This window comes from Pelophylax lessonae (genome assembly GCF_965119305.1).
Source record: "Pelophylax lessonae genome assembly, chromosome: 11".
Taxonomy (NCBI): domain Eukaryota; kingdom Metazoa; phylum Chordata; class Amphibia; order Anura; family Ranidae; genus Pelophylax; species Pelophylax lessonae.
The window spans coordinates 2,266,112-2,280,273 of NC_138778.1; the positions used below are offsets into that span (position 1 = coordinate 2,266,112).

Below are 14,162 nucleotides of genomic sequence, written 5' to 3' on the forward strand. Positions count from 1 at the left end.
CCCATGATTTCAAAGCCCCACGTCAGTGCGACTTCAGGTGCGACTTGGCTGCCGTCAGTGCGGCTTCATGCAGATGTCTATGCAGGTCGCACCGGAAACCGCCAAAAGTAGTGCAGGACCTATTTTTTCAAATTGGCGTTGCAGCGATTTTAACAATTCCATTGCCGACAATAGGGTGCGACATGGCAAGTTGCACCGGTGTGAATATACAATAAGGCTGCATTCACATGTCAGCGTATGATAGCGGGCAGAACCGCCGCGGTTCCGCCCGCGATTCGGAGATTTATTGCAAATCGCGGGACGCCTAGCGTTGCCCGTTGATTTGCAATAGCCCCCCAAACGCCGAGCAATGTTGCCGCGATTTACGCCCGCCGAATCGCAGCAACATCGCGCAAACAAAATCGCGGGACGCAATACGCTCCAAAAAAGTACAAGAGCTTCTTTGGAGCATATTGCGTCCCGCGATTTTGTTTGCGCGATGTTGCCGCGATTCGGCGGGCGTAAATCGCGGCAACATCGCTTGGCGTTTGGGGGGCTATTGCAAATCAACGGGCAACGCTAGGCGTCCCGCGATTTGCAATAAATTTCCGAATCGCAGGCGGAACCGCGGCGGTTCTGCCCGCGATCATACGCTGACATGTGAATGCAGCCTTGGGGCTCTTTTACACTGGCGGTTTGGAGGGCATCAGTAAAAACAGGTGGCTGAGCCAGTGTTTTACCAAGCCCTCCAATGCCCACTAAAATTCTAACATATACAGCCTAACAGGGCTGCAGCAATGTTTACTCTGCCAATCTCACCCACTGAGACCAATGGGGCCACACCGCAGCCAGGAGCTGCATGCTTGGGTCGCAGCTGCAGCACAGTCCTGCAATCGGCGTCAGGAGGTGCCAGTAGCACGCTCTTATACGTCTGTCCGAAAAGCGACCCACCTTTAATCGCTTCTCAGAGGGCACTATGCATTACTGTCTGAAAGAACCCACACTGACTCCAGCAACCAAGTTCTATGGGGCTGCAAACGTCATCCAATCATTGACCAGCAGCCATGGGAAACAATGTTACTTTTTCTTTATATCAGCAAATGAAAATCAATCACACAATGATTCACATATAAAATATATAAAATAAATCAACATAAACCAATAGAAACATTTCTAATAGTCGCAGCCCTACTGAGGCTGGGAAAATACATTCCAGGTGCAGCACAGCAGAAGGTGTTCAATGCCTTACAGTAGTAGAAAAGCCAATCCCCTGCCAGCATGCTGCAAAGAAGGACCCTTGCTCTCTGTGGGGGAAGCAGCGGTCCCATGCAGAGGTCCGGAATGCCCCCTCTACCAGATGCGTAACTAGAACCTTCAGGGCCCTGGCGCAAGAAACCATGAAGGGCCCCCCCCCCCGGGCCCCTGGCCGGGGCCCTTTCCTTCATGCCTGGGGCTCTTCCCACTGATCCCAGGGCCCTTTACTCTCCTTGCGGGGCCCTTTATTACAGTCCCGCAGCTGGACTCTTTCACAAGTTCTGCAGTGGACCCCCTTCCTGCCATCTTGGGGCCTCCCCACAGTGAAGGAATGCTAGGGCCCGGTCACAAGTGTGACCTTTGCGATCCTGGAGGTTCACCCACTGGGGTCAGAAGTTTTATTTTCTGGTATTTTAATTGTATTCTTTTTTATCATTTTATTTTATTTTCTTACAATGTGACTGACTATGACTCTGTCCATTCAGAAAAGGAAGGAGCTGGTGAATTACATATTTACCAACCCCTTCCTGGTTCTCTATTGTGACACATTCCCTGCAGCAGCCGGCAGGAGAGGGAAGGGAGCACAGTGGGGGGGAGGGGTGACCAGGGGAGCACACAGGGGCCCAGAGACAGCAGAACACAAGTGAACTGGACAGGAGGGGCGTCGGGGGCAGCATACAGAGAAACCGATCGCCTCCATTCTCCTCCTGCAGCTACGGGAGGAAAAAGGAGGACAGTGATTTCTCTACATGCTGCCCCCACCTCCTATCCAGGTGTACAGGGGAGCCACACAGGCCCCTGGAGCATGGGGCCCGGTTTCAATTGCAACCCCTGCAACCCCTGTAGTTATGCCCCTGGCCTCTACATAGTCAGAGCTAGAGCTCTCCAGTTATCAGTGCAAGGGTCCTCCTTTTGCAGCATGCTGGCAGGGGACAGGCTTTTCATTTTAGACTGTGGCTTCTTTATTGAAGGTGGGGCTGTTGTGAAAGACGATTCTGTTAGTAACATTACTAAAAAGTCCGATGTATTGTCCATAGTAATTAAGCAGAGTCCTTTATTGCAGGTTAGACGGTGAAATCAACAAGTTGCTGATTCATGTGGGCCCACCACCGATTTTCCACAACTCCAGGATTTTATAACCAGGATGTTATTTATAATATAACCGCTGTATATAATAAAAACTTTACACATTGGGTGTATATATAAAAATTCCAGAGCTATTCATCTTATGAAACTGCATTTACACATTTTTTTTGTGAGAATGGGGGCAAAATCGAAAGTCATTAGGCTATTTTCTCTCAAGGTCGAATGTTATTCATTCATACAGCATATAGTGACTCTGGGAAATACCACATTACAGCCACTAGATGGAACTAATGGTCATATGAAAGTAACTACTTATTTAATGTGATTATCGGCTCCATCTAGTGGCCATAATATGGTATTTTCCTGAACCATTCTATTTTCAATATCTATTTTTTATATTCAACCTGTAGAGAAAATTTGCCTAATGATTTTTAATACTGTCCCATTCGCAAAGAACAAAGCTCATTCATCACCACTGCTCCATTTGTTTGTTGGATCCTTAAAGACTACCCAGTACTTCTAGGCATTGGGGAACAAGTGACCGTCTACTTTGGTTTCTTGGATGGTGTCTTTGGCAATTTTCAGGCTTTCTCTGCCAGGTTGGAATTAGAGAAGGTCATTAACTCTGTGTAAGCTCCGACTCAGAGCTTACACATTGATAAGGCCCAGGCCTCCATCATACGTCTATTTCCCAAAGTGGACCTGACTAGGACATTAAAAGGGATGATCTGATGGCTCCCCAAAGCCAGTTCTTCTATTGGACACTTAAATAAATTAAACAAAAGTCACTGATTTCATGTGTTCCTAAAAACGAACCCAAACTTCCTGATCTAAAACAGTCTTGTCCTCCTCCATGATTATTCTACGCATCCTCTCAGAAGGTCTTCTAGACGTCCTCTCAGAAGGTCTTCTAGACGTCCTCTCAGAAGGTCTTCTAGACGTCCTCTTAGAAGGATTCTAGACGTCCTCTCAGAAGGTCTTCTAGACGTCCTCTCAGAAGGTCTTCTAGACGTCCTCTCAGAAGGTCTTCTAGACGTCCTCTCAGAAGGTCTTCTAGACGTCCTCTCAGAAGGTCTTCTAGACGTCCTCTTAGAAGGATTCTAGACGTCCTCTTAGAAGGTCTTCTAGACGTCCTCTTAGAAGGATTCTAGACGTCCTCTTAGAAGGTCTTCTAGACGTCCTCTTAGAAGGATTCTAGACGTCCTCTTAGAAGGATTCTAGACGTCCTCTTAGAAGGTCTTCTAGACGTCCTCTTAGAAGGATTCTAGACGTCCTCTTAGAAGGTCTTCTAGACATCCTCTTAGAAGGATTCTAGACGTCCTCTTAGAAGGATTCTAGACGTCCTCTTAGAAGGTCTTCTAGACGTCCTCTTAGAAGGATTCTAGACGTCCTCTTAGAAGGTTTGCTGGACGTTCTCTCAGAAGGTCTGGTAGACTTCCTCACAGAAGGTCTTCTGAATGTGCTCTTAGAAGGATTCTAGACGTCCTCTACCACCACTAGTCCTGATGATGATTATTGCATTACATGGAGAAGTCTTCCTTACACTTTTTTGACCAAAAGTATCCATGGCAGTAGGGCCGCCAAGACAGCCACAAGAAATATTATCAAAAGGACCATAATTATAGATGGAGATCGACAGCAGTGAACCCTGGCATCAACATGCTGGGTTAGCGTAGGGGCGATTACGTCCTCGTTACACATTGGCTGCCCTTGGTCACTGATGACAAAGACTTGGGAACCGTAGGCGTGATTGGCCAAGTCGAGGTTGGTGTCTCCAAGGCAGGTACATCTGGAAAGGTGTGGGCTATCTGACTCGCTTGTCTCGGTGATGGGGATGACCAAAGTGTTGGGGTTTCTGAGAAGCGAAGGCGTGTGCCTTAGGCATGACGGAGAGATGGGGACTTCCAGGATCTGGTTGAGATCTCCAGTCCGTGGCGGTAAAATAAGGCCCCTGTTGGTTAGAAAGGTCACATATCGGCACAGAGGACAGATGATGTTCTTTTTTATTGAACCTTCTTTCTTGGCCGTCATGAGATACTTCACCAAGCAGTCATGGCAGAAGGAATGGCCGCAGCTTAACCTCCGTTCAGATATACTTGGGGTTTGGAGGCGTTCATAGCAGACTGGGCACTCATTGGCTACCGTCTGTTTGGCGTTGTCTTCATTGGACATGGCCTCCGTTTTCTGAAAGCCAAAAGAAAAATATTTAGTGCCATTGAATCCAGAACAAAAAACTTTATGCTAAATCTTAAATGAAACGGAGAACCTCAATAACATACAAAGGATAGCGAGTTCCTATTGGGCTAAAACAGAATAATTTACTTCCAGTGATTTATAGAACAGCCAAAAGGTTACAAATAAGAGAAGTTCATCTGATTGTTTTATGTGTTTTTGATGCTTCTGTGATTTTTTTTGTAGCTTTAAAGTGTTACTAAACCCAGGACTCTGCATTCACTATATCTGACCCCCCCCCCCCCCCAGAACTCTGCATTCACTATATCTGACCCCCCCCAGAACTCTGCATTCACTATATCTGATCTCCCCAGGACTCTGCATTCACTATATCTGATCCCCCCCAGGACTCTGCATTCACTATATCCGATCTCCCCAGGACTCTGCATTCACTATATCTGATCCCCCCAGGACTTTGCATTCACTATATCTGATCCCCCCAGGACTCTGCATTCATTATATCTGATCCCCCCAGGACTCTGCATTCACTATATCTGATCCCCCCAGGACTCTGCATTCACTATATCTGATCTCCCCGGGACTCTGCATTCACTATATCTGATCTCCCCAGGACTCTGCATTCACTATATCTGATCTCCCCAGGACTCTGCATTCACTATATCTGATCTCCCCAGGACTCTGCATTCACTATATCTGATCTCCCCAGGACTCTGCATTCACTATATCCGAACCCCCCAGGACTCTGCATTCACTATATCTGATCTCCCCAGGACTCTGCATTCACTATATCTGATCTCCCCAGGACTCTGCATTCACTATATCTGATCTCCCCAGGACTCTGCATTCATTATATCTGATCCCCCCGGGACTCTGCATTCACTATATCTGATCCCCCCAGGACTCTGCATTCACTATATCTGATCCCCCCCCCCCCAGGACTCTGCATTCACTATATCTGATCTCCCCAGGACTCTGCATTCATTATATCTGATCCCCCCGGGACTCTGCATTCACTATATCTGATCCCCCCAGGACTCTGCATTCACTATATCTGATCCCCCCCCCCCCAGGACTCTGCATTCACTATATCTGATCTCCCCAGGACTCTGCATTCACTATATCTGATCTCTCCAGGACTCTGCATTCATTATATCTGATCCCCCCAGGACTCTGCATTCACTATATCTGATCCCCCCAGGCAGGCAAACCAAGCAATTGCTTGGGGCCCCGAGCTGGCCTGGGGCCCCAAGACAACGACTGGTCAGTCACTTACTTTCAGGGGTCGGCAAGGTGTCCGCTCACGGACACTGGTGTCCGCGAGCGGTCCTTGCTGTGTCCGCCGCACCGCCACTTTTGGAGACTCACGTCAGGAGTCACAAGTCCAATCCTCGACCCGATGCGATGGCTCGGGGGCGGGGCCTCACCGCCTCTGGTCTCCCTCGGCTTGGCTCTATCTCTGTCCGGCGCCGCCCACAAGTGGATTGGTGGTGGCGAGGGACACCTGCTGCCTGAGCGGCTGCGGAGTGATCTCTCTATCTGAGCCCTGGCTGGGGGAGGGAGGGACTGTCTGTGGGAGTCTCTCTGTGCACTGTGTGCAGTGCGGCAGCCCAGTGCGGGAGAACACTGGGTGTTCAGAATATATTCTTCTTAAAGCAGGGAGGAACTGGAGTTTGGACTGAGGAATGGACTGGAGAGGCTGGAGGACTCGGGACAGTGGCAGCCTAAGGTAGGAAAAGTAATAAGAACTGTATTAAAGTCAAGTGACTCATTAAGAGGATTCTATGGGGGAGGGGCCTGCCCTTCTCAGGGGATCTATAATGGGAGTGGGACCCTGGCCTGGCCTATTCTAAAGGGGGGGTCTATGGGGACCCTGCTCGAAAGGGGGATTTATGCCAAAGATCCCCCCTTAGAGCAGGCCAAGGTCCCCATAGATCCACTTTAGAGAAGGGGCCTCATAGAACCCCCTTTAGAGCAGGGTCGGACACTTCTCTAAAGGGGGTTCTATGGGGCCCCTTCTCTAAAAGGGGGATCTATGGGGACTTTAGCCTGCTCTATAGGGGGATCTATGGGGACCCTGCTTTAAAGGGGGATCTATGGCATAGATCCCCTTTAGAGCAGGTTCCCCATAGATCCTCCTTTAGAGCAGACTAGGCCAGGGTCCCTATAGATCCCCTTTAGAGCAGGGTTCCCCATAGATCCCCTTTAGAGAAGGGTCCCCATAGATCCTCCTTTAGAGCAGACTAGGCCAGGGTCCCTATAGATCCCCTTTAGAGCAGGGTTCCCCATAGATCCCCTTTAGAGAAGGGTCCCGATAGATTCTATGGGGACCCTTCTCTAAAGGGGCATCTATGGGGACCCTGCTCTAATGGGGTAGCTATGGGGACTCTGCTCTAAAGGGGGATCTTTAGAGATCCTTCTCTAAAGGGGGATCTGTGGGGACCCTGACCTGCTCTAAAGGCGGATCTATGGGGGAACCCTGCTCTAAAGGGGGATCTATGAGGACCCTGCTCTAAAGGGTGATCTATGGGGGATCCCACTCTAAAGAGGGATTTATGGGGACCCTGGCCTGCTCTAAATGGGATCTATGGGGACTTTAGAGTAGGGTCCCCATAGATCCCCCTTTAGAGCAGACCAGGGTCCCCATAGATCCCCCTTTAGAGGGCTTTGCGTGTGTGCATTCACTATATCTGATCCCCCCAGGACTCTGCATTCACTATATCTGATCCCCCCAGGACTCTGCATTCACTATATCTGGTCTCCCCAGGACTCTGCATTCACTATATCTGATCTCCCCAGGACTCTGCATTCACTATATCTGATCTCCCCAGGACTCTGCATTCACTATATCCGATCCCCCCAGGACTCTGCATTCACTATATCTGATTGAATACAAATGCCCCCCCCCCCCCCCCCACACACACACACTTTTCACAGATTTATTTGTATCATTTATCATTTTCCTTCCACTTCACAATTATGGCCACTTTGTGTCGGTCTATCACATAAAATCCCAATAAAATACATTTAGGGTTTTGGTTGTAACATGACAAAATCTAGAAAAGTTCAAGGGGTGTGAATACTTTTTCAAGGCACTGTAAATACAACCTCCTCCCTCCATCCTCCATTATTGAGCGAGTGTTAGGGAGACTCGATATTAATCACCTTAGAATTTATAACTAATAATGGGTCACCCCAAGGAGAACCCAATTACTTTTCACTCTTTAAAGCAATGGAATTTAATCAAATACTCTGGAGGACTCTCCTAATCGCACCTCCTTCCTCAATCCTTTCTATATCAGCCGTCCTTCACTCCTAGAATAGATTCCCCCACCCCCTTCATCTACTGGGTCCATCCCAAGCTCACTCTTATAATTTCCAGTCCCCGATGGGTGTCCGATCCTTCCGATACTTCCAATCAAACATAATATTCCTCATAAGAACTACATAGGTACCTCCAAATGAAGAACGAAGCCTCATGACTTTCCCCATTGCATATTACCATTGTTTTCCTCTACTGGGATTTAGAAGGCAATTAAAATAATTTTTTTTCTTTAAAAAAATTACACTTTTTTACACATTCATAAAATCCGTATCACTTAAAGCGGAGTTCCGGCCGCAAAATCGTTACATTAGATTTTGTGCCATCTGCTTCCTTATTGTCACCTGAAAAAGAATTGGATATTCCCGAATTTTTTTTTTTTTTTTACTTACCTTGTTTCAGAAGAAAATATACTCACCTTTCCTCCAACTTCCTCCCTCTGTGGCCGCGGCCTGCGCCGTCACTTCCTGTCCTGCAATGCGTCCTGGGAGCTCTTACTCATCACTCCCAGGAGGCAATGGACAGTGACGTAGGCGGCCGGCCGCTCCTCTCATCGCGTTATTTGCAAACAGGAAATGACGCAATGATAGGCGGAGCCCAGCCGTCCCTATGGAAACCCTTACTATGCCGATCGCATAGTACTGGGCATGCGCGAGATTTCGCGCTGCATTCATCGGCCCCCTCCATCTTGAACCAGGAAGCAGGGCAGACATTTGCATACTGCGGCTTCGGGTGACCAGGACAAAGCAAACTTTTTATAAAGTAAGATTTTATGATTGCCAATCCATTATTAAACTGTATAAAACTGGATAAGCGGATGTATGAAGGGCGGGGGATCACTCTTTGGGAAGTATTTGTAAAAAAAAAAAAAAACAATCTGTGGCCGGAACTCCGCTTTAAAATCCATTCACACCAAAGACAAAAAAAAAAAAAGAAAATATGTCATCATTGTAATTTGTACTGAATATAAATCCAATGACATTGTTGGTAAATCTAAAGTTGTACTCCTAGTAATAGTTTAAGCTGCACAATCCTTAATATTCTTGATTGTCATCTCTTTCCATGGACTGGGACATCCAACGCATTTTCAAATCTTTCAACTTTTAAATATCTTCATCAGGGATAAAATCCCACTAACCAACATCATAAGACCAAGCATCTTCCCATGTCAGAGCATAAGGGCTAACCATCCCAAGGGATAAACCATGAGCATACAAGGAATGCACCGGCCCACATATCGTAAATTAAATCTTTAGTTTCTTGTCAAACAAAAAAATGGTGGTAGCAAAAAACGAGGATCTCCCCTAATGGACACCAGACCTCGGCTCCACAGCTTATCCAAATAGACAGCGCCAGGCAGTGGCCGGACAAGGAATTACAGGCGTGGGAAGACGCTTGGTCATACGATGTTGGTTGGTGGGACTTTATCCCTGATGAAGATATTAATAGTTGAAACATTCAAAATGCATTTAATGTCCCAGTCCATGGAAAGAGCTGACAATCAACGATTTCATGGTTGAGCAGTTCAAACTGGTTACTGGGGGAGTACCCCCTAATATTTACCAGCAATCTTATTGGACTTTTGTTTGGCTTTACAATCATGAGATATTTTCTTTTTGTCTTTGGTGTGAATGGATTTATTGAATATGTCATAAAATACATTTATTTTTAGATAAAAAAAATGTCTTCTGGTTACCTTCAAAATCCCAGTAGAGGAAAACGATGGTCATACGCATGTATTAGGATGGTGGCAACCAGACCCACAGCTAAGGTGACTTTCTTCTGGTCACTTGCTTTATTCCTCTGGAACACATACGTCATGTGAGATGAAATGTTGGGATGTCCCTCAGAGCCCTGGTCTTATCTCCATGCTCTGTTTCTCTTTATTCTCTCTACATCTCCTCCCACATAGATATGCAAATCAATAGGAAAAAGACCCAGGGACCTGGTTTGGGGAGAAAGTATGGCAGCCAATCTGGTTAACCACCAAGTCATGCTCTCACAATGTGAATGCCTTGGAGCAGGGGTCTTCAAACTATGGCCCTCCAGTTGTTCAGGAACTACAATTCCCATCATGCCTAGTCATGGCTGTGAATGTCAGAGTTTGACAATGATTGAAGGGATGTGTAATTCCGCAACAGCTGGAGGGCTGTAGTTTGAGGATCCCTGCCTTGGAGGATCAGTTCAAACTTCTAACACGTTGGTATTTGGTTCCAACCAGATGAGCAAGGGCTTGTTGGAGAATTTTCTGCTTAGTGTTTTTGTTCAGAACCGGGCACAGTCTTGCATATCTGGTGGCATTGCCCTGCGGTACATAGGCTAAAAGAATCAAATCTATTGTACTGGAAGACCACTGGCCAAGAATGATGAACTCTCAGGCCTGAAGAAGGAGCGCATGCTCCGCAACGCGTCGCCGTTCAATCCACACTGTGTCTCCAGGAAGTGATGTCATAGCCCTCCGACCTACGGACCCACGCTGCTCTACCATCGCCGAGGATCAGCACGTCCCCTGCCTCTCAACAGGAAATCGCCGCTCATCCTCCCCACAGCGCCAGCTCCGCAAGGAAATCGGAGGGACACCCTGGATGAACACTGCCCAGATCCTCTATTACTTTGACAAAACATTATTAATGCCAAACTCCAAATGCCAGTAAGCCAAGAGAACTCTCACCACATCCCTAGTATATATAGAAATTGGAAGGAAATAGGTGTCTCCAAGACCACGGACCCTAGATTGGCCCCATGGGACCCGTGTGTACATACAGGATGAACCCAAAATGGGACTTTAAAGGTGAGGTTCACTTGGCAAGTGTAGATAAATAATGAAGAGCAATAAGATAAAATACAATAATTTTATTGATACATAAATAACATGAAAAAAACAATCAACAAAGATGCAAAGCATCAATACAATAATTCAAGATTGTGCAAATAAAAAACGTTACAACCATGGCGGTGTCACCTGCTGGACCGTAATCACATCTGTTTGGACGCTCCTGAGGCAGCGATTTATCGATTTCCATTGCTAACCCCGTTAATTTCCGTTGTCGGGCACTTTCCGGTCCAGGTTTTGCCACATCATGAGAACATGCTCAGCTGGATTCGTCCAGGAGTATTAGCACTCCCCAGATGGACGTACAGATGATGCCATTATTTTGTGATTTCTTAATTATGCCCCGGATTTTTTCATATTTGGAGGTCACCAGTTTCTATGGTCCCTGAGGAAGCCCACAAAATGGCAGCGAAACATGTCAGACCTGTGTGACCTTGTTACTCTAAGATATGGTTCTTAAATCCGTTTTTTATTTGCACAATCTTGAATTATTGTATTGATGCTTTGCATCTTTGTTGATTGATTTTTTCATGTTATTTATGTATCAATAAAATTATTGTATTTTATCTTATTGCTCTTCATTATTTATCTACACTTGCCAAGTGAACCTCACCTTTAAAGTCCCATTTTGGGTGTATCCTGTATGTACACACGGGTCCCATGGGGCCAATCTAGGGTCCGTGGTCTTGGAGACACCTATTTCCTTCCAGTTCCTCTATTACTTTGAGATGCCTGCTTTTAACGCACTTTTGTGAGTAACACTCTTTTAATTGATATTAAATACTTGCATTGCTACACTTAGATTGGCGCTTGGTCTTCTCTTCTCTTTTTTTGGATCCATACAGGGTTACTTCACCCTTTAAAGCCTGCAGCCATCAAAGTGATCCAGCAATTCCACTGGACTTTGTCATTTGGATCTAACATTTGTATTTGCCCATATCTAGACTACTGCAGCAGCTCTGGCATTCCGATTGCGCCAATCTCTCTCCCCCTTTCCTTGCATCATTATGTAGGAATCAGCAGGGCAGTGTACAGGGGGCCAGCAGGGCAAAGGATGGAAGGTCAGCAGGGGATTATGTAGGAATTGGCAGGACAGTGTACAGGGGGTCAGCAGGACAGACCCAGGTACTCAGCATTATTAACAACACAGTCCCTGAGAGATAGACGAGAAAGTCAGGGGGTTTAAATATCCAAACTCCACCAAACACTGGAATAGCATTATTGGGAGGAGTGACTTTAATTTAATAAGTAGGTTGGCGTTTCCCTTTGGCCACCCTGTTCACTCCTCAGAAATGAGTGGCTCTATTATTGACTATACTGTATATATACATTCTAATCATTTACACCTCAGCAATGTATCGGCTGCTGTGCAAATAAGGTCACAATAAAACTTGAATCAAAATGTAAAAAAGAGCGATAAACCTCAAAGTGGTCGCTTCAGAAAACAGCAAACGCTGAAATCTCCCTTTAATCGCTATGGATTCCAAGTGAATGCATGAAAAATCTTCCTTCCTGAGCTCTGCTATCAGTCTGGATTATTTTTTACAATGTGCAATCAACTAGCATTTACTCTTATACTACTTTATTTTATTTTTTTAGGTTTTTATGAATTGTTTACTGCAAGCTGATTATTATTATCTTTAGGTACGTTTAGCGTAGAATTCATTTTGTTTCCAGCAGCTATAATATGTTCTCTCTCACAAACCAGCAGTAAATCATTTCTTCTGGTAATTGAATAACTGTTATGGAAACTTACCTGGTGCAATAAGGAAGGTTGGCTCCAAGGCTGCAGACAGCAACAAAATACAGATCTCCAAAGTGGCTTTCCAGTCTCCTGACTCCCAGTGGACCGGTTGGGTGGACCGGTTGGGTGGACCGGTTGGGTGGAAGGTTCTTCTTCTTGCTGTCCAGGCGATCTAAAAGGAAGAGCAGAGTGTGAGCCAGGGAAGGGAGAAGGAAGGCGGACAGGCAGGGTGTCTTCTCCTCATCCAGTCCAGCATTGTCTGACGTGATTCACTGAAGGCTGCTTAACCTGTTTCTTGCCTGGTGGCTCTGGCATGAAGATGGGAGTCAATTCTTGCCACCGCTGCCAGGGCTTTAAAAGTTTCCAGGGAATTCTTTGCTCCTGAATGATACACTCAGTTATATCTATAAATTGTTAGGAGTATATTTTTAGGCTGAACTCTATGCAAATAACTTAAAAAAGCAGACAAAATGCCTACCTGGGATTAGTAATCCTGTCCACCCAGTTCTGAGATTTACACTGCTCTGCCATACATCACAGGCCCTGTCTGGCAAGACATTGGAACTGATTTGTTTCTACTGCAGTTCAGTAACACTTACAGATCTGGTCCCTCTCCCTGCCTGTGACTGGACAATGAAAGGAGAAGCAGTATACTGATGAGCCCACTTTGTCCCTCTGCTCTCTCCTCCTATCAGTACGTTCCTTTTTAGCACATGAGCACTGCAGCAAAACTAATTGGCTCCTTGTGCTGCTTCTCCCTCTCCCAGTCTGAACTCTGCTGTATAGGAGACTGCAAGAGGCTGATACCAGGTCAATATCCTGCACTTATAACTTTTTTTTTTTTTTTGCAACTCTGACATGCCAAATATCTATCCATAATAACTTTAAAGGAACAAAAAACTTACCAAGCAGTCAGAATTTATTATAGCACAAAAAAGATAAAATTACATTAAGGTGATTCTTTATAAAAAAAAAAAATTGCATAGCTATTTGTCCAGCAAATCTGCATGTGCCTATCCAATCACTAGAGACCAGTGACATCACCGAGACCCTTCATATTCATGAGATCACAGCCTATCCAATCACTAGAGACCAGTGACATCACCGAGACCCTTCATATTCATGAGAACACAGCCTATCCAATCACTAGAGACCAGTGACATCACCGAGACCCTTCATATTCATGGGAACACAGCCTATCCAATCACTAGAGACCAGTGACATCACCGAGACCCTTCATATTCATCAGATCGTAGCCTGGTACTCATCAGTCTAGAACTGGTGGACTGGTTTTAATCCAATACATGAAATGTAAATACCAAGTGATACGGATGCCCAGATTGGGTGATCTGACGCGTACCAGGATCAATGTACTAATCTCCCGATCTTTGTTCTCTACCATTGACCTGAACTGAGCTGACAGGAAGGAAGTATTGTAGTATTGATCTGTAAAATACAGCAATCCTGCGCTGACAATTACACTGACTAAAGGTTTAAAGGGACGTTCCCTCTCAGGTTTACATTCCAGTACAATTCTTTTCTTTTCTCTTTTCTTTTCTCTTTTCTTTTCTCTTGGTCATGCTTTGTATTTTCAAATGATATTAATGATATTATCATACAGTATAATTATGTCATGCTTGGATGAGTATAAGCAATAGAATATACAAATACTTTCACTCTGAAATCTCAGATCCAAGCCCTGCCCGATCCATCACAGCCTTTATAAAGAGCGGCTTCTGTGAATAAATGGACTG

The 14,162-nt window shown here is 45.7% G+C and overlaps 1 protein-coding gene across 1 annotated transcript; it reads right to left on the reverse strand.

Moving 5' to 3' along the window:
* Window positions 1-3,815: 3,815 nt before the first annotated feature.
* On the reverse strand, window positions 3,816-12,475 carry RNF222 (ring finger protein 222). Its single transcript, XM_082271485.1, has 2 exons — window positions 12,421-12,475; window positions 3,816-4,503 (listed from the first exon to the last, which is right to left on the reverse strand). Exon 2 carries the CDS (start codon window positions 4,489-4,491, stop codon window positions 3,859-3,861), a length of 633 nt encoding a protein of 210 aa, XP_082127611.1. The 5' UTR covers window positions 4,492-4,503; window positions 12,421-12,475; the 3' UTR covers window positions 3,816-3,858.
* Between the last annotated feature and the right edge of the window lie 1,687 nt (window positions 12,476-14,162).

Coding starts and splice junctions, on each gene's coding strand:
- RNF222 (XM_082271485.1), bottom strand. CDS start 4,491: ATGTCCAATGAAGACAACGCCAAACAGACGGTAGCCAATGAGTGCCCA.